The sequence below is a fragment of the Porites lutea genome, chromosome 12 (genome assembly GCF_958299795.1).
Source record: "Porites lutea chromosome 12, jaPorLute2.1, whole genome shotgun sequence".
Lineage (NCBI taxonomy): Eukaryota > Metazoa > Cnidaria > Anthozoa > Scleractinia > Poritidae > Porites > Porites lutea.
In genome coordinates, this window is record NC_133212.1 from 9,889,050 (window position 1) to 9,911,549 (window position 22,500).

The window sequence follows — 22,500 nt, forward strand, 5'->3', positions numbered from 1 at the left end:
AATCGTCTGTCCGTAAACCGAAGTAAAGTTACTTACCGGGCAAGTCTAGGCAAGCCTATTGTGCCTACTGTAGTAGAGAAACGCTAATTACATAATGAAGGAAGGCACTTATAGATATAGAGGAACGCATTTTTGTGAGGGAATCCTGCATATATAATGAAGGTAATTCACTTTTTGCGAGGGAATGCAAAGGGAATCCACCCAACAGGAGTAAAAACAGCATAGTATACTACTATATCTAGACTAATTTGAAATCCTTCCGGTCAGGTCTTACCAATACCTAATATATTTTTGTCGTTAACAAAAAAAAACAGTGCATTAAATAAAAAGATGAACGCAATATAACTTAAGAGAAAAATTGAAGAAAAACTTGAGAAAAACTGAATCTGAATCAGAGTGTTAATAAAAATTGATTCTGGCATTATTACTTGTTGTTGTTGTTGTTAATTTGTTTTGTTGTTGTCGTTGTTATTGTTTTGTTTTTTTTTTCCGCTTTTTTTTTCTTTTTCAAAAGAGTAGATAGCTTTTTTTTTCGTTTATGGGTCAGCTGGTTTGCTTCTTGTCTTGTTTAGTTGTTGAAGTGTCCGGATTTTTCTTTCCCCCTCAAAACGTTTCATTATCTGACGGGAGTTTCTCGTCCAAACTCTTTGATCCAAATCTTCTGGTCGATAGGACCAACTTTGGACCCCGATTTATAGTGACTGATTTTACAAAATTATTGTTTTGATAATTGATAAGGGACATTTATTATTCATTCAAAATATTTCTCCTTTTCTGGTTGGCTTAAATCCCTCGCATAATTCATCATAACCAGCTACTGTTGATTAAATTTGGAAGAATTTTGACCGATGACGTCAACAAAGATGCAGATTATTGAACCGTTAACAGGGAAGACCTGCTGACGAGTTTGAGTTGTTTTCGAAGTGGGTAATGGCCAAGTGACTAATGGCGGAACATTTTTCTCATTTCACGGCGAACTATCGTCTAAAAACATAGCAAGAATAGCAAGAAGACAACTCGACTTACAACATCTGCTATTTGGAGTATATTCTCAGACCTGAAAAGCCCTTTATCTCTTAACTTTCTCGATAAACCTGCACTATTAACATCGACGGAGGTAAGCATGTTTTAGCTTGTTTTTAAACTTGGAATTGTGTTTTGAATGAATAAAAAAGCAATTATCGAATTCGGATTTTGTAGGATATGGAGAATTATTATATGGCTGAGTCTATTTTCGCCATGCGATTGGTCAATTTGAGGTCCATAACTTGCTATACGGACCAAAATTTTTAAAGAAAATGCTCATTTCGGAGCTCTAAATCTCTTTACCTCGGAAAGTTATAAGACGCCTGTCATCCTTTAGGACTTGGATGTTGACTTTGGCCTTCAACCTTTTAAACTGTGTTTATTTGTGAACGAAGGCGATGAAGAAACTAACTTGCAATCTTATCGAAGAGGATTCAAGTCAGTGTTTGAAAATTTTATCGCAGTACACAGTTAAGAAGAAGAAAATCGACTGGCAGAGATTCGAGATGTTTTTCCTGAGAGAAATGAATAATTGCACCAGATCATCTTGACAAGCTTCTTTGCCATTTGCAGTGTTTTTTCAAAGACCAACGAAAGAAAGATAGAAGCGAGTTCGAGCCAGACACAATGTCCAGTTTTCAAAAGACTCCAGCGTCACACTAATGAGTGAATACTTATAGTGCTCTTATAGTTTTGACCGAATAAACTTTAAAATATGTCTGTAAACCCTGAGGACTGGGATGTTGACTTTGCCTTTCCAAATGTTAACCTAGCTTTGTTTTAGTGAGAACGAAACTGATATAGAAACTGAATCTTAACCTTACCGAGGAAGAGAATTTTAGTCAGTGTTTGAAAATTTTAACGCAGATCACAAAGCCTGACGAGAATGAACTGGCAAAAAGAGAGGTTTTCCCAAAAACAATAACGAGCGAATCCTTCTACAATGACAACAAACTTACCTTTAAAAGCTTCTTTGCCTTTTGCAGTGTTTTTTTCACAAGTACAAACGGAGGAAAGATGGAAGCGACTTCTAGACAGACTCAGTGTCCGGTTTCCAAAATACTCCAGCGTTACATTAAAGAGCTAAAACTTACATTCCATTAAAACTTACATTTGCTCAAACGTTACATTAAAGAGCTAAAAAAGTGCTCTTAGTTTTGACCGAATAAACCTTTTCAACATGGCGAATTGGTTTTTACTTTCTCGGAAAACCTTTGTTATGTGCTATTGTTTTCGTGCGCCAATAAAAACTTTCTTTTTTGACGCCTGTCAAATGACTGTCAAATCTTGCGTCCTGCACTTGTTTCCAGTCTCCCAAACAGGAAGAAGCCATATAATAAACATCTTATTAGCCTCGTTTTTTCGGTCCGTACTGTAAATTAAGGATCCTAGTTTTTTTCCATCGATTTATGGCCCAAGCGCGAAGCGCACGGGCCATAAATCGATGGAAAAAAACTCGGTCCGTAATTTCCATTACGGACCGAAAACTCGGCTAATAAGAGGTACTTATGCAGATCTCAGGGGGTGTTATAAATCTCGGCCTTCAGCCTCGATGGATAACACTAAGATAACATTAAGCGCGATGTTATTGGTCGTCCGTCAGTAAAGCCGTGATGTTATTGGCTATGAAGACTCGTAATGTTATTAGTGCGTTTCGATTCGTCTATTGTCACAGTTAGACAGTCGTTTATTGTTAGTCAAATTGTCAGTTGTCCAATCATTATCTCGTAGTTAGTTTTGCTTGATTCTGTCAATAAGTCATTTGTACGGTGCCTGTGACTGTTGACTAAAATTCAGTAGCCTTTGTTCTAAGTTAGTAACCCAGCTTTCTAAAGTGAGTCGTTGTCTAAAGTAGTAGTCTGTAGAATACGTAACGTATGTCGCGGAGTCCCAGTCGATTTTATGTCTCGTCTGTAAATGGTGCTCAGCAATGTGATTGTCATAATAAAACCAAGGCCACTTAGAGAGACAGCGGTTGAAATCTACCCTAATCCCTCTCAGCACTGGCTAAGGAAAATGTGATCTTTTCGGCTTTGTCTGACAATTTTCCTTCTTTACACCGGCAACGAAACTGGATAGCCACCAAACATTTCAACATGGTTCACATGCTGAAGGGTAGAGCTGTGTAATGAAATTGGGAAACAAGCCTGAAAGTGTGAACTACTTTGGAGATTTTATCCACTAAATTTGGATATTACTAACCGAAGCACAATCTCTAAGCTTCTGACAACACTGTTGACCCAACGAGGTGCGACCGCATACCCAGGCAAAACCATCTTATGCACTACTGGGCCCAGATAAGCACTAAATGCATGCATAGCTCTTCACTTTGCCTCATTATGTTTGTCAGACAGTGCAATGATTTGGCTGCGCTAGCCCGCAGGGAAAATTTTTCGTTAACTGTGCACTCCTGCATAAATATAAACTCTGATTCTGATCAAAGTTTCAAAAGCTTCCTTCCTAACCCTTTTACTTTAGACGGAGACCTGCCACACCTCCCCTCCTCCCAACTGTTAGGTCTGACCCTGAGCTGTTTGCCAGCACTAGACGCCAAGCCCCCGATGCCCTTGTTGAAGTCAGCGTCGCCGAAAGCTAGCGGGCAGATGCAGAATTTGTTTATGCTATAAAACGTTTCATTGACTTCTTATCTATGTAATTGTTTGCTATTAAGAATAAATATTATTCGCCAGCTTGTATCGTGATAACCGTAAATAAAAAGTATAAATATTGGGAATATTATGGCTACTTTATTTGGTAGTTAAGCAAACAGTTACCTCTGATAAAAATGATTCTCAAAATTGGTTCTAGACGCATTATACAGTAGGCGCACGTAATGATAACTAAGCATTTTCCGATGTGCTTCTCCCTATTCCAGGATTTTTTTGAATGACCTATTTGCTCAAATTTACATTTTCTTTAATCTCATATTATTTCCATCTTGCGTTGTAAAATTTTGTTTATATGGAAAATAAAATGAATGAATGATTTTGTGATTGGTGAATTTCGATCCGTTTTGTGTGTTTCTGTGTTTCAAGGTCCGTTGCTTGTGATCGTAATTATGATTGACGGCAGCGAAAAACGCAATTGTGAAGGCGGCTTTTGAACTTTAAAGTTGGCATGTTTGTGAAAAGCGCAGTAATTCGTTTCTTTCTTTTTTTTCTTTTATTTTATTTTCTTTTCTTTTATTTTATTTTTTCATGTTATTGTGTTCGAAGGTTAGTGCAATTAGTTGCGTGGGCTCAAAATACAGCTGCATATTATGTCAGGACTTGTCAAATTTAGCATAATGCATGAAGTGCCTTAGGACTTCATTAGCACAATTCTCTGATGTGATGCTTTTCAGCTATTTATTTGGGGTATTGGCTTAACGTCAAATCAAAAGATATACGGTTCTTAAAAAAGTGAAAATGAGAGACACAAAAACTCCATCGATGCCCAACAAATGCAAGTTCGAACGTCGGCCTGATTGAGTTTGTGATGAGCGATGAGATCATTAAACTGATAACATACTATATAACGCACACAATAAACTGAGGCATCACACAGAAGTCTCCTGCAAGTAGGTCAGATACAGAAGTTTTCACTCCCTTCTGTCCCATTCTCGTTCATGCAAAAATAATTTCTTCAAAGTGCTTTTCACTGAATCTTGAATTTCACGATATCGCCAGCAATAAACAAGAGGGTTTATTGAAGAATTCAGGAAAATAAGAATCAACGATGCACGTTCAGCTAACAGCAAGGAAGTGTCTTCACTATCGAGTACTAGCAATAAAATGATAGTGAATATATATGGAAGGTAGCAAACCAGGAATACTAAATACACAACCAAAGCATTTAAAGACGACTTTCTTTGCCGAAGTAGATCAATTGAAGAATTGGAGTTTTGTACCTGAAGTTGACATTGTATCCGATTTTGATGATATCTAACAGCTCTGTAGATACGAATATACGCCACGGTGTTCAGGCATAGCCCAATGGATTCAACAATCGCAGTTACCGCGTTGCTATGTTCAGGGAGTATAATAAAAAGCGAGCCAGTCGTACCACTTGTCAGCCATAAGGCCGTCATTACGATAATCACACGTTTCGGGGTCACAAGCTCGCGATATCGTAGATGCAGTGAAATAGAAAGAAGCCTGTCAACTGCAATGGCTGTTATAGTCAAAAATGATGCGCTGCACAGAAGAACTAACAAGAAATAACAGAGGTTTAAAATTGTCGGACAAAAGGAGGCAATACTCTGGTCTCCATTCGATGTCTTTTTTAACATTACCGCGATGATGACACCAAACATCAGCTGGGCCAAAATTCCGGCTGCAAAATCCGAAACAACGAGACTCAAGAACAACTTTTTTACAGTAGCAGGTATCGTAGAGGATTTCCACAATGCGTGAAAAACTAGTAGATTTTCCAGAGCTGCAATCAGTGCAAACGTCAAGTTTAAAATACAAAAAGCCTCAATAAAGCCCCGGTGTGAATCAACAAGCGATAACTGTTCACTTAGCTCTTCAACGCAGAATTTTGAGGCCATAGTGAAATTTTACATCAAAATCTCCTTTTAAGCAGGGTGTCACCTTTCTCTTCCTACTGGCATAGGCTTCAGGTAGTTTGAGTCATCCAACTGCTGATTTTTATTACATACACTGCTAGTGCGCGGCCAACTGTACGCAAGTTTTTTTTTCTACGTTCAAGGGTGAAAAATCACAAGATGGAAGTCCGGAGGCTCAGCTGTTTAATTGCAGCGCTGTAGGAAATGGCAGGTAAAATGTCAAAAGCTGAGCAAATACAAAATAGCTAAATTAATGAATAAAAAAGATATTGCAAGAAAAATGCTATTCAACAGACGTGGACGGTCTTTCGGAGGATGCCTCTCAGAAAAATATGCAGCAGCACAACAAAACAGGAACGACACAAAAAGTTATAACTGCTGAAAAAAAATCCCACATGCTTTTTACAGTGCTGGAATACGTGGGTGAAATGATACTGCCTATCATCCCATGAGTGCCATGTGTGATGACATGTTGGATCAGGTGTGCGCGCAATTCAGCTTGGAAAGTGCGTTGTTGCAGTAAGGTTGAATACGAAGCGAAAAGAAAATATGGTGGCTGATACAGAAAGGTTATTACTAGGAAAAAGCAGAACGGATTCCTAGGGATTTTTCCATTTTGGAAATTTTTACAATTTCAGTGGGTGAGAGAATGAACTGAATAAATTAGTTAAAAAAATAATTAACCTGGTTTGAAGCACGTTATGTAAACTGCGCGAGAACTGAAGTCAAATATTAATTCATTTGGGGTATAGCAGAGAGTGACTACGTTTTCAGATACTAGAGCACTTTTTGAATGAGTATGTACTTTAAGACAAATGAAAGTCTAATAGGCGCGAAGGTGATTCTAGGACACGAAAGCATACATTTAAGATGGGCTGTCACCTGGGACAATACTAAGTTCAAGATAGAGAAAGCAAGAATATTACTGTTCAGTAATATTATAACGGAACTGATGGTGATCGTTCATTTACCTTTGGAGGACAGAATTATAAGGCGCTTGGGAAGTTTTATTTCAATCTGCCTATTTTAATTAAGAGTCAACAAAAAAAATAATTTATATTGCTGTGTCAAATTGAACAAAAGTTATTGCCTACGATTAGAATTTTTAATGACTCCCTGTCACACATTAATCACTTTCAACAAATAGAATGAGCTTTTTCACTTACGTGACCCACCGCTGGTTTGGAACCCCAAAATGGTTGCTGTTTCATTGTTTTGGAACACTAAACAGAGGGTGGACATTACGTCTGTGAATGCCTAGCTTATTGCTATAAAGGGCGTTGGGCAGCCTGGATTCAAGTAAGGCCTGTTTCAAACGTCGTGCTACTGCCGTGCTAAGCTGGCTCGACTGCAGAACGACACTAGCACGACTTGATTTCAGACGCCAAATTTAATTCAGTCGAATAGAACGGCTGTTGCCGAAAACAAAACACAAAAATAAAGAAAAGATTTAGCAAACTTTTAAATGTATTCTAATGTATTTATAATTTATGAATTGAGTTCGGCACGGCAGTAGCGCGACGTTTGAAACGTGCCTAAGAGTCAAACCTTGATAATCATTCATCAAAAGTCAATATATATCACAAGCTTGCTCGGAAAAGTACCACCTATTAAATAACTATGTAGACGGAATTATACTAACCTGAAAACTTGAGTATACACGAGTGCTAGTTTGATCGTTCGGTACAAGCCTACTCTTTCACTAGGGGTAGGGCAGTCTGATGGGTAGGGTATACAGTATCGGTTTCAGATCTTCAAACAGGTTAGGGGCCCCGCTCATTCAAAAACCCAAAATCTGAGGGGTGGGGTGGGGGCTAGCCTCGAAATTTTACTTTGGGTTTTATTTTGACCTAAACATAATGTGAGGGCTGACACTCGGACCTCTCCCCTACATCCACGAGTAATATAGGATATAGGACTTTTTCCTCGTTTTCGTCCTCCTATATGTCTTTAGCCTGATACGCCCTCTGTGAGTTCGACCCTCCACCTCTGTTCCTCCGCCTTTCTTCATTGTACTTTATAATTATTTACTCTGAGTGCCTTTCTTCTTGCACTCTCAACTTTGCCAGGGCTTTAGAATAAAATATGTCTACAGGAATTACCACTACAAATCAAAATTATTAGACTATTCAAATCATTTGATAATTTAAAATAATTATTGTCCCTTGCAGGGATTTCGTCCAGAAGGCGAAATTCCGAGGAGGCACTCTAGTAACTCGCGCGTATATTAGGGAAAGTGCTTACAGTTGAAATATGCAGTTAGTATGTCAGAAAAAAATCTCGATTTGCTTGAACAGGGGCCGCGAGGAATCGGTAATGATGACGTCTCTATTGTTTGCGTTGCGGTTAGGATGACGTAAGGGCAGAAAATCTCGAAGGGACCGCTTAGGCAGATTTTGTGATATTTATTGTGCAATCATACTTCGATACCCTTTTGCGTTACGTGCTATCAGTGACATTCTGTGGACCCGTTTTTTTGAAAGTTATGGACCAAAAGACACTCGTTAAGCGCAGATGAAGTTATGAGGTGCGTATAACAGTGTGTACATGTATATGTAAACACTTGGAGAGTCAGTGCCAAACACGAGTTCAAAAATCTTTGATTGGAAACCTTGCCAAATTAAATCTTTTCTTACGGTTTAGAATAAACTATTCTCGAAACTGAGAATTTTTTTATCAAAGCTGTGTAAATCGTACTGAAACTGTGCATGGAAACTTACGTTTCCTGTATTTATCTCACATATTGTAAGGAATATGGGTGAAAATCTTCATTATGAATCGGTACATTTCAAAGAGCTACACAACGAGCAAGAATACTTTTCACCGACCATGTACAGAGTTGGGGCAGCTGTAGTGTCAACTATTACTAGATAAATTTAATAATAATATTGCTTCAAATCTCTTAATGCACTTGTTCTTCATCCCCACCAGCTCCTTCATCATGACTTTTAAATGTCGAGACAATCCTCCCAAGACATTCATAATGATGTTATTTGTTGCACTCCATATCTTGGATACTGCTGTTTCAGTTCCCCATTGTATCGGCCCATATATAATTCAGGGTCTTATCCGCCATCATCTTCGACTGGCTTGCGAACCTTAAGCAGTTCATCTCAAGCTCCTGTGGCAGAGTTCGACCACGAATTGTGAATTCTTCTGTATTTGAAACCATTTTGTTTAAAAGACCATTTGATTTAGATTTAATATTTTAATATTAATATTTTAGTTTAGTTTTAATACAAAAAAAAAAAACTTTTTCACTGGTTCGATAAGTTTGGGTTAAACAGAGAAGCTTTACCTGTAAAAACTGCCAAATCGACTTTTGTCACCTTCTTCGTGTTGTCGGGAGCAGCTTCTTCGTTTATTTGTGAAATTTTTTCGTTTGTTACGGTAGCAAACCAGGAAGCCATTTTGCTCAGAACTTACGCGAATTTGGGGTCTCTCGTTGCTCGGGGCCTGGAGATGAATCAGTGGGCCCCTTGAAAAGTTGTGATTTTGACGCAAATGGCGAATATGGTAAAAATGACAAATTTAGCGAAAGTTCTCCAAAACTTTCAATTCTCGATACAATTAACAAGTCAAAAACCTACCACTCATGACTCGAGCTCTAATCAAACTAAGTGTACATCGTGAAACTTACCTTTTGAGACCTAAAGCCTCGTAAGCTTAACCCTAACCCTAACCCTAAATTGAATGATAATTAAACGTTCCCTTAAGCATGGAATTATACGATCATGAGAAGTAATTAAAAGTATTTCGTTAATTGCAAGTTAGTCAATCAATAGAATTAGGGGCTGTTTGTGTGATACTGCTAAGCATTTTTCGTGCTAAGGAAACCGCGATAAACTCTGGCCGTTTGGGCCTTTGGCTCGTGTGCGCCTTTACCGTTAACCTGATACGGGAGACAATTTCATTCCGGGGCGAGTTCATTCCACCTCCACTTATTTGAACCTGTTCAAGTGATAACGAGAGGAATTCTTTTTTTCAGTACTTCTCAGTCATTCCGGTTTTCATTCCGAATGAGATTCTCGTTTTTGTAGGACATTTAATTCTGGTATCCCTAAACTGAAAACAAAATTGGTTCAGGATTGTAGTCTGGGGCGGGTGGCGCATGAGTATCTGATCTAGCGCGAAAATTAAACCACGCGAGCCAGGACGCCTTAAAGCTGAGCCTTTCGACTTTACCATGTGAATGCAGTACGATCTTCTCTCTGGAACGAAACTCATTCCAGAATATAAGTCATTTCGGTATCATATAACAGCCCCTAAAAAGCAAGCACTGCTTTCATTTGCGTTTAATTATTCCCGCTGTTGGACGGTTGTCTCTACAATGGAAGGAATGCAGAAGAAGAGCACTCAAAGCAACCACCATTCTTATAACCAGCAAACGTCAGTTTAATTTTTACCCAACACTGAAACCATATGTGTATGGAACTAAGAATGCTCAACCAGTATGACGTTAGCATAAAGGGAGTTTGAATGTAGGACAGAAATATTTTTTTGGAAGAAGAAGAATTCTAAAACCAGAAAGTTCCGAAAAAATTCCGAGCTCCAGGTGAGAATCGAACTCACGACCCTCCGAGTTCTAGTTCGGACGCTCGACAGGCCGCCTAGGCTTTCCCGGTAAAGAATTTGCGAAGTATTAAACCTGGTTTTCACTAGCGCATAAGCATAAGCACAAGCACATGTGTAAGCAAGTGCCAACTTGGTCGACATAAATGACAAGCACAAGAAAAAAGGACAAATTCGTTCTTCTTGTGCTTGTGCTTATGCTTATGTCGTAGCTTTGACTAGTGAAAACTGGGTCGACATAAGCCGCACAAGGCCGTGGACCAATCACAGGTCACTTTGACCCAGACCTCATGCGAACATATCAAAAGCAATATGGCGGACGCTTCTTCCGTAATCTTATTTATCATTGGGTTGAGGAGAGCTGGTATGGAGAATTGAGTCAAATATGCCATTCTGCGCGTGCGTATGTCCTTATGCTTATGCTTAATGCGCTAGTGAAAGCCAGGCTTTATTTATCACTTTTACGATCAACTTAGGGGCCGTCGACATATTCACTTTTCCTCCGCTTAACGTCAACTGGACGATTAAGTCAGAGCCCTTCCCCCACCCTGCTCCTTAACGTCCACTTGAAAATTTTGCTGTCCAAAAAGTTCACTGCATTCCAGAATGAATACTGACATGCAGTTACCCGTGAAGATGTCAACGGTATCAATACAATTTACTACACGTTTCTCCTACCTGTTCTCTTGCAAAATCTGTGTAACTGCTTTTTCCCGTCGATGCTTTTGATTTCCTACTACACTTCATATTCAGATGTCAAAACCAGAATTGCTGGCACATAGCTGCCATGTTTTGAAGGTACTTATTGACAAACGATTCCAGTTGTTTGTGTTCACAAACGTGTTTATAAAATCAGCAAACTAACCACAATTTTTGGTATTGTATAAATGTATTGGTTATTCAGGATAGTTTAAAAGATCACAATGTAAAATGTACAATTAGTCCTGCTTTCTCTTGAATAATGTCACAAGCGCCTTTCCACACATGAAGAAAAACTTATGAAAATGCATCAGTTTGATTTTGTACAACATGCTCCCCAATAACGTGCAGTCTACCTAGCCCGTCCCCCCCCCCCCCCAAAAAAAACGTCCAGTTGGCTTTAAGCGGGGGAAAAGTGAATATGTCGAAGGCTCCTTACTGAAATTGAAAACTTTATCACTTTCCATTATTGAAATGTAATTATCATCATATACATGTTGTTTTTCCAGTTTTGATTACTCTGTCCATATCTTTAATTATTAATTTTAGCACCGGACTTTGGTGTAGCTATTAAATCGAGAACAAAGCACTGCGTTGTCTGTGGCAAACACGTACGGTACTCTATAAACAATTTTATGAACCTCAATACGACTGAAAAAACTCGGTTCTAAAAAAATCGGAAAGACAAACGTGCTTTCCATAAATTGTCGAATTGATGTTTCCGATAAATTTCCGTTTTCAATAAAAACCAATTATTTCAATGTCATTTTCAAGTCAATTTGTATCTCCATTACAGAGTTCGATGGGTAGCTTTGGATTTTTAATCAAACATCTAAGCCCTATTCCGTCAATAATTAGCAAAGATAAAGAGGAAAAAACAAACGATTTTAATGACACGTATTGATGGAGGCTGAAACACTCAAACAAAATGAAAAACACATTGCAGTTTTCTTAAATCCGTGTAATGTGCAGTTTGGAATTAGAATGCGATTGGTGTTAACCGTGCAAAGCCCACTGGCTTCCTTCTTTGCAAGTGAATTTTGAAACGATGATTTCAGTAACAATTACAATAACGTTAATTTTACTACCTCTTTCTCTTTTTCATGACTTCAAAAGCGATGCATTTCCTACAGTTTGCGCTAGACAATGTCGCTGTTCAGTTTGCCCTATGATCGGAATGCAACACCTGACAAAAATGAAATGTAACGCTAGCAGTCTCAAGGACATCCAGGTTCCACAAAATACCTGCTCGCTGTAAGTATTAAAAGTTTAGGCAAAAACGTACATGTAACTTCTTTCTTTTTTTATTTCAGCTATCCGTCGTTAACTACCAGCTTATACTTTAAATTCAATCAGTGATAGGGTTGGTTTTATGAGTTCGCAAGTTAGCGTCGGTCTACTCTATGATGTAGATAATTATTAATGCTAACGTCTCGAACTTACTGAGGTAATATTCACAAGCCAGTCAACATATTGCTACCGTGGGTTTGTCTGAGCCCGACCCTCTTTAGCAAGTCGCTTACGCGCTCAGTAATTCAGTCCCTCTATGCCAAACGTCAAAACTGCGTCGATAAGCAATAAAAGGTTTCTCTGTAAGTGAAATGATAGCATTAGTGCTATGTCGCTTAATAGCTCGCACGTGTTTTAGCTTTCATAATACTTACTTCTTTTAAAATTTGTGTCAGTGCTTTCTCGGAAAATGTTGGTTCTTTTCGTAACTGATACCTATTCACGGCGTCGATAAGCAATAAAAGGTTTCTCTGTTAGTGAAATGATAGCATTAGTGCTATGTCGCTTAATACCTCGCACGTGTTTTAGCTTTCATAATATTTACTTCTTTTAAAATTTGTGTCAGTGCTTTCTCGGAAAATGTTGGTTCTTTTCGTAACTGATACCTATTCACAGAATTTTGCATTTTTAAAGTTTACAGACACAGTTCCCAATTTTTGGGGGAAAATAAAAAAGAAAGGAAGAAATTATGAAGTAAACTGAAATTTTTATTCTTTATAATCATTCCATACTCTTCTTCATGCTAGAAGGATAAAAACGGAATTTTCAGTTGTTTCGTCAATCAAATGCGTAGTATCTAATGTATTACATAACTGAAGTAATTGATCCGTGAAATTTTTAGCGATTTTTTAGGTCTTCCTGTGATTAAAAATAGATTTGCAATGTAAGAAAGCCATTTTCCATTTTTTCTTTTTTTTTACATTTGATGATGGAAGTTGATATATATTGACTGTGAAAAATCGTTACAAATAAAGAAGCGAAAAATTTAGGGAATTGGGTGAAAAATATATTGTCGTTTTTAAGGGATAAGCTTAAACTACTTGAACTTTGTATTTTTTGCGGTAAAAAAGAAACACAAAAAGAGTGTTAGGGTAGCAATATCAACTTTTTTTGGGAAAGTAGAGTTTTACCGTAAAGCAAAAAAAAAAAAAAGACGGGAAAAAAAAAAAAAGCCGACGGCTAAAGCACTTCGCTTATTACCAGGGCGATCTCGGTTTTTACTTGTGTGTTAAAAATTTATGTAATTGGTAATAACGGAAATCCTTATTTTCAAGAAGAATACCTCTATAAAATAAAACAAAAATTATAAGCTTATTGCGTATATTTTAAGGATGTGTTGTAATAAGAAAGCATGATCAGAATGAACATGCTTTTAGTGTAACTTTGCAAGGTTAATATTTAATAGTCCTTTTCCTTCTGAATTCAATGATTTCGAATTTAGCCGATAATACTGTTAATAACAACCTCTGCCGTGGAGGAAACATGTTAAGGTGATCCATAAACCAGACCCAGTAAGTCAAAAGGTCAGTCAATTAAGTATGTAACAGTGTAAAAACTACATTTTTCCTATTTACTTTTTAACGTTATTCAGCGCAATATCTAGTTTAATAAAAATCGAAACTCACTGTGGCTTCGAAATTAAAACGAATGTGAATGTTTAAACTAATGGTGTCTCAATTTGTTCCAATTAAATCCTACCAATCAATATTATCTTTAATTTTTTTCTGTAAATATAAGAAAATTCATCATTGATTGGGAATTTTTATATTTCAAATAAATATTTTCTTTTAAAGACTTTAATTTAGACGAGTAATTTACAGTGTAAATTATAGCTTCAGTATAACCAAAACGGAAAGCACAGAAGAAGACCGGCGTAGACATTCCGACTACAACAAGTTAAGGTGATTAACTAAACAAAAAAACTTCATTATTGGCACAAGCATTGTATTTGCTTTCAAATTAAAAGCAGATTATTAGACTTTGAAGAAGTGTTAGCTACTGTTGTTCACGAAAATATGAAACTTGGAGACAAAACCCCTGAATAATGAGACTCTCACTTGCAAACACGAAAAAAAAAAAGGCGAATTGTAACTCAAATTTTACCGCCTTACAAGTTATCAATAATCTCGATACTCGAAAGTCACATAAAACGAGGGTCAATCTCGAGAACCTCAATTTTCTTTAAAAAACATCTATCTAGCGATTTCAAAATTATTCGCTTATTTGTTTAAATAGACCAAAATGTTTACAAAACCGCTAACAAGAGGAGCGTTGCCGCACCTATTTGAAAGATTGTTTTTGATTAGCTGGGGAAAAAAAAGGCATTGTCACATAACAATGCCCCTATCCCTGAAAACAATGGAAGTGCTGATAGATAAAAGGGGGGCCGTGAAATAAGAGGTTTAGAACGGTGCAGGTCTACTACCTCAATACATGCTGAATAAATCCTCCTTTGTAGCCCTCAGCCAGAGCTATAATTATATCTCCATGATCTTTCACAGTACACACGTTTTTAAAAATTCCTGTTTTCCGTTTAACAACGTCAAACTGCGTTTCGGGTCACGTTGTCCCGGAAGAGCTTCATCAGAGACAAATAGAATCAGATTTACGGGCAAACGTCAAATTGTACCACGTGACAAAGTTTTCCCTTTATTTATCGTCTACTGTTTATTACATCTACTAATAACAAGTTGTTCCATATTTCAGGTTTACGCAAATTATTTTGGACAGTTTTGAATCGGAGAAATTGTGAACTTTATCTCGTGTAGGTTGTTGCTGTGAAAGTGATTCTAATGCTTTCTATTACCAAGACCATTGACCGGGAAAGCCTGAGCGGACGACCACGCCGTACAGGGATTAGGAAAAGTTGCAATATTTGTTTGATCAACAAACGTTGAAAAATATGTTACTGGGTATGAATCAGCTTATACAGTATTGTACTTCCAATGGGTAAAAACTTACTTATAATAGATCGTGTACTTAGATCAATTTGTCAAAGCTGCAACATTTGTTTGATCAACAAAAGTTGAAAAATGTCCCTGGGTATGAATCAGCTTATGCATAATTGTACTTCCAATGGATAAAACTTACTGGTAATAAACTGTATACTTGGATCAATTTGTCACACAATGTTCCAAGACCGCTTAATTTAAGACTTTTCTTAATTTTGTTTTAAGTTTTTGCCTTTTTAAATTCTTCTTCAGGGTACTTTCAGGTAACAAAGTGTCTGTACTGGAGAAGAGGGTGTTGCGGTCGTTTAACGGGATTCTTTCTTTGTAAGTAAAAAGATATCAAATATCAATCTTCCTGAGCCCGTGGCCACAATCTCCACTTGTAACGAGAATCACAATATGATTAGCATTGCTAGTTCATTTTAAAAAAGCTGGAAAATGATATCTTTATTGTGACTGTGGGGACAAACAATTAAGAGCCATTATCTGAGAAAATCGAGAATCGCAAGACATTCGTCAAAAAATCGAATTTTTTTTTATTTTGCCAAAACATCCCTTTTAGTGACCTAACTTAAGGAAAAATAGTTTTGGGTTCAAACGATTCATTTTAAAGGAGAAATTAAAAAAAGTTTGAAAAATCGATTTTATGCCTGTTTTTCGAACAAAACACGGCACGATGCAATGGCAACTTCGAGAGAAGGGTGAACGCGTAAGAAACATTCCCTGACATTGAAACTTCCCCGAATTATTATTTTGTTCTTACTCTTGAAAACCTTAAAAGAAAATTTGAAAAACAATGTCCTACATTTTTATAATCGACAAGTCTAAGGTCATATTTGTGACGTTAGACATGCTAGAAAACGAAGGCCAACTTTGACCATTAAAAAAGGCCTCTGGTATATGCCGCTTGATCATAAAATCAATATGAAATGGAATCTTGGCTTTTGTACTAACTTACTGGAAAGTTTTAGCTCTGGAAATCAAATACCATCCTGACACCAAAGCAAGCGGTGAGGGCAATTGAATTGGGAAATTTATGCAAATTAGACGGCTTGCGGACGGTTGTCAAACTAAAAGAAAGGTTTTACATGAAAGGATTACTCACCATTGCTTGTAACACGTTTTTACGGCAAGGAAAGTTATTTCCAACTTCTGTTGCGTCGGTTTGAGTCACAAAATCCATAATTTTAAGCCAAAAGGTCCAAAAGACAAACGTACGTTTGCTCAGCGACTGCGCCAAAATCCGGCCGTGAATCGAAATAAAGTCACAACACGTCGAAGCAAGAGTTACAAGAGTTTTTACTTTAGTCAGGAGGCAAAAGGAATAAAAATTCATCGCAAACTAATGACTTCGATTTTGAAAACCTTTCATCACTTCAATCGTTCGTCGGCTGATAATAAACATCGCACAAGATCGTTTGACCTTTGGTGTCTGACCGGAAATTGGTCACACGCTTTAGTCACGTCAGCATGCTGTCACGAAATTTTCGTAGTTGTTGTCAACAATTTTAATACAGTTTTCACATTTTTTGACAAGAAATCCTCTCATCGCAGTAGAAACAGCCATGCATATTTATTTTTCTTTTATTTACCTACTAGGCTTTGAAACAGCTTTTTTGCCTTCGAAGTACTAAACAGGAGGGGTACCTCAGACTCCAAGTGTCGTGAATGATCCGTGGAAGCGAAAATTAAGACCAAAAAAGAACGAATATTTTGAATACTTAAGTAAAGCCACAGCTAAAAAAAAAAAGATTTGTTCAAAATATTTTCAAACCAAGAAAAAAAACATACTTCGATCATCCCCGTGGCTTGGAATCTGGCCAGAGTACCCCCTCCCCCTCCCCTCCTCCCCTATGCCGGGTCAAAATACTAAGTTCCCCCGGCCCAATGTCCCATAGTCAAGGGAGTATACTCTCTTGCTGTAGTAAAGAACTTGCAGAATAATACCAATTCTCCGTGGCCAACGGATTCAACGCTATAGTTTACTTTGGTTTTGCTTGTTGATTTTTTCGCTATTTGCTCACGATCAGGAGCCCAACCCCAACCACGACCAAATTATGAAACCTGTTATTACAAGAAAAAAAAAACACAAAGAAACAGTCAGTCAGATAGACAGTGCATAATAAAAAAGACCTCCATTAAGATTTAAAAAAATCAATACAGGACACTGTCGAATACGAAAACCCAGAAACCATTTTGTGGAAAAAAGGTTCGCATACAGCTATCAGCTTCTTTTGTCCACAACTCGCCGGTAGAGGTGCGCGGAAACTAGTGAATGTGAAATGGCTTCAAACTATGATCCTATACTGTTGGAATATTACTTATCACAGAAAGCTACACCTGATTTCTTCTAGCAGACCCAATCCTCTTGGTTCGTGTGGACAAAGTAGCTCATCCCGGCTATTTGCACCATGCTACCATAGTCTCCCTAGATTCTTAAGCCTTGCACGCAGACTTTCCTGTCCCACGAACGTTGGGTAGGATTGCAGGACGAGCCATAAGAAAGTGAAGGCTATAGGCTCTCGGGATGATGCAAGGAAGGTCGAGTATTATATTCCCCTATCCTGGTCGCCCAGGGTAAGTCTGCGGAGGAGAGTGACTGAGAGGCTGTATGGTCGAAAAGTTGACTAACGCCCCCGGGACTAACGCTTTCCCCTGGATAAATCTATATCCAGTAAGTAACGCAATTGCTTCTTCCTATTCGCTTCATAGTGATTTCCGGTGGGTAGCACTATCCAACGTTTGAACAACAGGGCCCTAAGAATTGTGTTTCGCCTTGCACTAAAAACCCATAAACCTTATAAATTTCACTATGGGACTTCAGCTCCTCCCTTGAATGATCCATTTCGCTAAACAGGACCTCAAAACAACGATTCTGTGCATCCTAAGGGAGTGTATACTATACTTTCCTGGCTCTCGTCACTTACAGTGAGGTGATGGTGGCTTATACTCTAACAGACTTAACACAGTCGAACCTCAATGTGCGACCGTCAATCCAAAAGACGAAATTTTCCCAGTCAAAGCCTTACAGTTGGAACCTCTAGTAAACGACAACCTTCTGTAAGTGACTGCGACCACTTTTTGGGCGTCACGGTTAATTGTTTTCCATAAGCGACCAGTTGACGTATTCTCTGCTCTCTATTTTTGCTGTGTGCACTATGTTCCTTAGAAAATATGAAGACCTTTATTGACATCGTGGAACTACACATATCCTAACTTAGTAGATGTAGCCAACAAAGTGAAGATTCAGTTGTGATTCTAGACTATTCTATATCTCACTCACCTGAATCCCTCTTTAAATTTAGCATGATTTAAAAGCTGTATTTGTCAAAAGAGGTAAAAGATAATATTTTGCCAGAAATTTGTTACACCGCCATTTAATAGAATGTGCCTGGACCTCTTCTCGGAATAGACCCCATGTGGTCCGATTCCTCTAAACGGCCACCTCCCGTTAGGGACCACTAAGTCTTTGCATTTTTGGTGGTCGCTTACTGGAGGTACGACTGTATTACTTTGACCTATCACAGGCTTACCGATAATAAAGGGGATCTGGAAGGGGGCATGGATGCGACAATCACATGCAAGGTCGCTTACTTAAAATAGTGGACATCTAACTGACAATCAAAGTTTGTGCTTATTATTGGGGTTATCTGGTGTTTACTCACCTCTCAAGCTACCCTGGGCGAGCCAACTTTTCCTCCATTTACTTACAAAACTTGGTAAACCGTTTACATGAGAAAGAAAAGGTTGGTTCGGATAGACGCCTTACTACCAGTAGTGGGCGGGGTTGAAAGCTTCCGGAAGTCAGCCCTCCACTTAGCCGTACTGGGTGGCCTCACCCTTCTAGCCCGGCTAATATTTCTCTACTTTGGCTCGCCCAGCTAGCTGGGACAACACGGTCAAGGCTAGACAAAGACAGCATGCGCAAGCACTGTTGACTCGGACAAAGTTGTCAATATTTCCTCATATAAACGCTCGCTAAAGTTGGCTCGGCTGGGAGGTTGACCTTCTCTCCGGCACAGCTTTTCTCCATCCATGGGTTCCAAACAGTCTTTTAGCAGTCACGTTTGAAATTTATAGGAAAATGATGTAGCAGTCCAAAAAATAATAAAAAAAATACACTTTTTTCACAGCCTGTCAATACCTAGAAGGTGTCTATAAAAGAAATCAACTGCAGAACAACGTTCGTGGGACAGGAAAGTCTGCGTGCGAGGCTTGGGAATCTAGGGAGACTATGGTAGCATGGTGCAAATAGCCGGGATGAGCTACTTTGTCCACACGAACCAAGAGGATTGGGTCTGCTAGAAGAAATCAGGTGTAGCTTTCTGTGATCAGTAATATTCCAACAGTATAGGATCATAGTTTGAAGCCATTTCACAATCACTAGTTTCCGCGTACCTCTACCGGCGAGTTGTGGACAAAAGAAGCTGATAGCTGTATGCGAACCTTTTTTCCACAAAATGGTTTCTGGGTTTTTTTATTCGACAGTGTCCTGTATTGATTTTTTTTAATCTTAATGGAGGTTTTTTTTATTATGTACTGTCTATCTGACTGACTGTTTCTTTGTGTTTTTTTTTCTTGTAATAACAGGTTTCATAATTTGGTCGTGGTTGGGGTTATGGGCTCCTGATCGTGAGCAAATAGCGAAAAAATCAACAAGCAAAACCAAAGTAAACTATAGCGTTGAATCCGTTGGCCACGGAGAATTGGTATTATTCTGCAAGTTCTTTACTACAGCAAGAGAGTATACTCCCTTGACTATGGGACATTGGGCCGGGGGGAACTTAGTATTTTGACCCGGCATAAGGGAGGGGAAGGGGGTACTCTGGCCAGATTCCAAGCCACGGGGATGATCGAAGTATGTTTTTTTCTTGGTTTGAAAATATTTTGAACAAATCTTTTTTTTTTAGCTGTGGCTTTACTTAAGTATTCAAAATATTCGTTCTTTTTTGGTCTTAATTTTCGCTCCACGGATCACTCACGACACTTGGAATCTGAGGTACCCCTCCTGTTTAGAACTTCGAAGGCAAAAACGCTGTTTCAAAGCCTAGTAGGTAAATAAAAGAAAAATAAATATGCATGGCTGTTTCTACTGCGATGAGAGGATTTCTTGTCAAAAAATGTGAAAACTGTATTAAAATTGCTGACAACAACTACGAAAATTTCGTGACAGCATGCTGACGTGACTAACGCGTGTGACCAATTTCCGGTCAGACGCCAAAGGTCAAACGATCTTGTGCGATGTTTATTATCAGCCGACGAACGATTGAAGTGATGAAAGGTTTTCAAAATCGAAGTCATTAGTTTGCGATGAATTTTTATTCCTTTTGCCTCCTGACTGAAGTAAAAACTCTTGTAACTCTTGCTTCGACGTGTTGTGACTTTATTTCGATTCACGGCCGGATTCTGGCGCAGTCGCTGAGCAAACGTACGTTTGTCTTTTGGACCTTTTGGCTTAAAATTATGGATTTTGTGACTCAAACCGACGCAACAGAAGTTGGAAATAACTTTCCTTGCCGTAAAAACGTGTTACAAGCAATGGTGAGTAATCCTTTCATGTAAAACCTTTCTTTTAGTTTGACAACCGTCCGCAAGCCGTCTAATTTGCATAAATTTCCCAATTCAATTGCTCTCACCGCTTGCTTTGGTGTCAGGATGGTATTTGATTTCCAGAGCTAAAACTTTCCAGTAAGTTAGTACAAAAGCCAAGGTTCCATTTTATATTGATTTTATGATTAAGCGGCATATACCAGAGGCCTTTTTTAATGGTCAAAGTTGGCCTTCGTTTTCTAGCATGTCTAACGTCACAAACATGACCTCTTTAGACTTGTCGATCATAAAAACGTAAGACATTGTTTTTCAAATTTTCTTTTAAGGTTTTCAAGAGTAAGAACAAAATAATAATTCGGGGAAGTTTCAATGTCAGGGAATGTTTCTTACGCGTTCACCCTTCTCTCGAAGTTGCCATTGCATCGTGCCGTGTTTTGTTCGAAAAACAGGCATAAAATCGATTTTTCAAACTTTTTTTAATTTCTCCTTTAAAATGAATCGTTTGAACCCAAAACTATTTTTCCTTAAATTAGGTCACTAAAAGGGATGTTTTGGCAAAATAAAAAAAATTCGATTTTTTGACGAGTGTCTTGCGATTCTCGATTTTCCCAGATAATGGCTCTTAAGGGTATATCGGGTTTTTGAGGGGGAAATGAAATTAATGCGATACCATGAGACAACAGATAATGAGGTGGACTGCATGGCAGCTTGGCTTTAAAGTGGGGTAGAGTCCTGCGATTTGTCAAACTTATTTCTAGGCCAAATAAAAATCGCCGTCAGGATTCAAAAGCAAAGCGAATTCAAGACGACTTGATATATAAAGGGTTGAATACAAGGCATGATCATGACGCCCGTCGTATGAAATAATCCTCTAGGCACCCACACCCTCCGACCACCCCTAACACGATGCTGAAACCCCTTTCTGCCGATCGTAACGGTGATGTCTCAATGCAGACCACCGATAGAGCTAATAATTTTTAGACTGTGTAAGAAAAGGGGGATAAAGGGGGTGTTATGTTACTATTAGTCAAGGAGTAAAGGTGCAGCTTTATATCGTCAAAGGTTTGCCTTCCCATTGTTTTCCCGTGAAGAACAAGGCATCATAACATACAGAATATGTGAAGACGATTTGTACCTTATAAACTGCAAACAATTTTAGCTCAAAATTATCACCAAACGTTATACATTTTCTTTCCCTAGAGATTTGTCGTTTAACGAGATAACTATGATTCCAAGAAGAGTATTCTTCGATGTGAAGAGCTTAAAAATCTTGTAAGTTATATTCATTTGTCTTTTAGTCAGAAGCTGACATTTACTTATTCAATTGATTGAAAGAGAAATAAAACACGTAAAATCAGATTTTTATTCAATGAAAGCTTTCATTACTTTAATTTTGTCTTACTTTTATTTGATGTCGTACTTGCTTCACTTTAAATTTTATCCGTTATCCGTAATATCGAATCATTGGCCGCTTTTAAGGGACATGTCAAGACATCTTTTTAAATAAGATTTTATGTTGTTTTAAATATTTTTTTATTTATTTTCATTTTATTTATGTTTCTTTTGTTATAAGTATTTTTGCCTTTTTTTGCCTTTTTATCGGTTTTATCTATCATAGATTCATTTTATAAATATTAACTAGTATGTAGACAATGTAAAGCGCTTTTGATCATTTATGTGTTAAAAGGGGCTATTTAACGAGACAGCTAGGAAACGTTTTCCGCGTTTGCATAGCCTGATATAAATACTAGAGGGTCTGGAATTCGAGACAGCTATGCAAACCCTAGGGGAAGTCTATATCAGGCTATTTAAATATAGAAAAAAGTTTTCTATTGCTTTTATAAATTAACTTTCCGGAGAAAA

The 22,500-nt window shown here is 38.1% G+C and overlaps 2 protein-coding genes across 3 annotated transcripts in view; one reads left to right on the top strand and one right to left on the bottom strand.

Annotated features, from left to right (window-relative positions):
* The window catches only part of LOC140953965 (leucine-rich repeats and immunoglobulin-like domains protein sma-10), a 76,550-nt gene that overhangs the window by 53,576 nt on the left and 474 nt on the right, over positions 1–22,500 (top strand). Inside the window, exons 2-4 of one of the 2 annotated variants that reach the window (XM_073403351.1) lie at positions 11,963–12,100; positions 15,340–15,411; positions 21,838–21,909. In XM_073403351.1, coding sequence (XP_073259452.1) covers positions 11,963–12,100; positions 15,340–15,411; positions 21,838–21,909 — 282 coding nt within the window. Of the gene's footprint in view, positions 1–11,775; positions 12,101–15,339; positions 15,412–21,837; positions 21,910–22,500 lie in introns of those variants that run through there. The other variant, XM_073403350.1, reaches the window with a different exon arrangement.
* LOC140922042 (melanocortin receptor 4-like) lies at positions 3,973–5,901 on the bottom strand. The gene has a single exon (XM_073372072.1). The coding sequence runs from the start codon at positions 5,555–5,557 to the stop codon at positions 4,607–4,609; it is 951 nt and encodes a 316-aa protein (XP_073228173.1). The 5' UTR covers positions 5,558–5,901; the 3' UTR covers positions 3,973–4,606.

What these genes read in the sequence shown, in the direction of transcription:
- LOC140922042 (XM_073372072.1), bottom strand. Translation starts at nt 5,557, where the DNA reads ATGGCCTCAAAATTCTGCGTTGAAGAGCTAAGTGAACAGTTATCGCTT.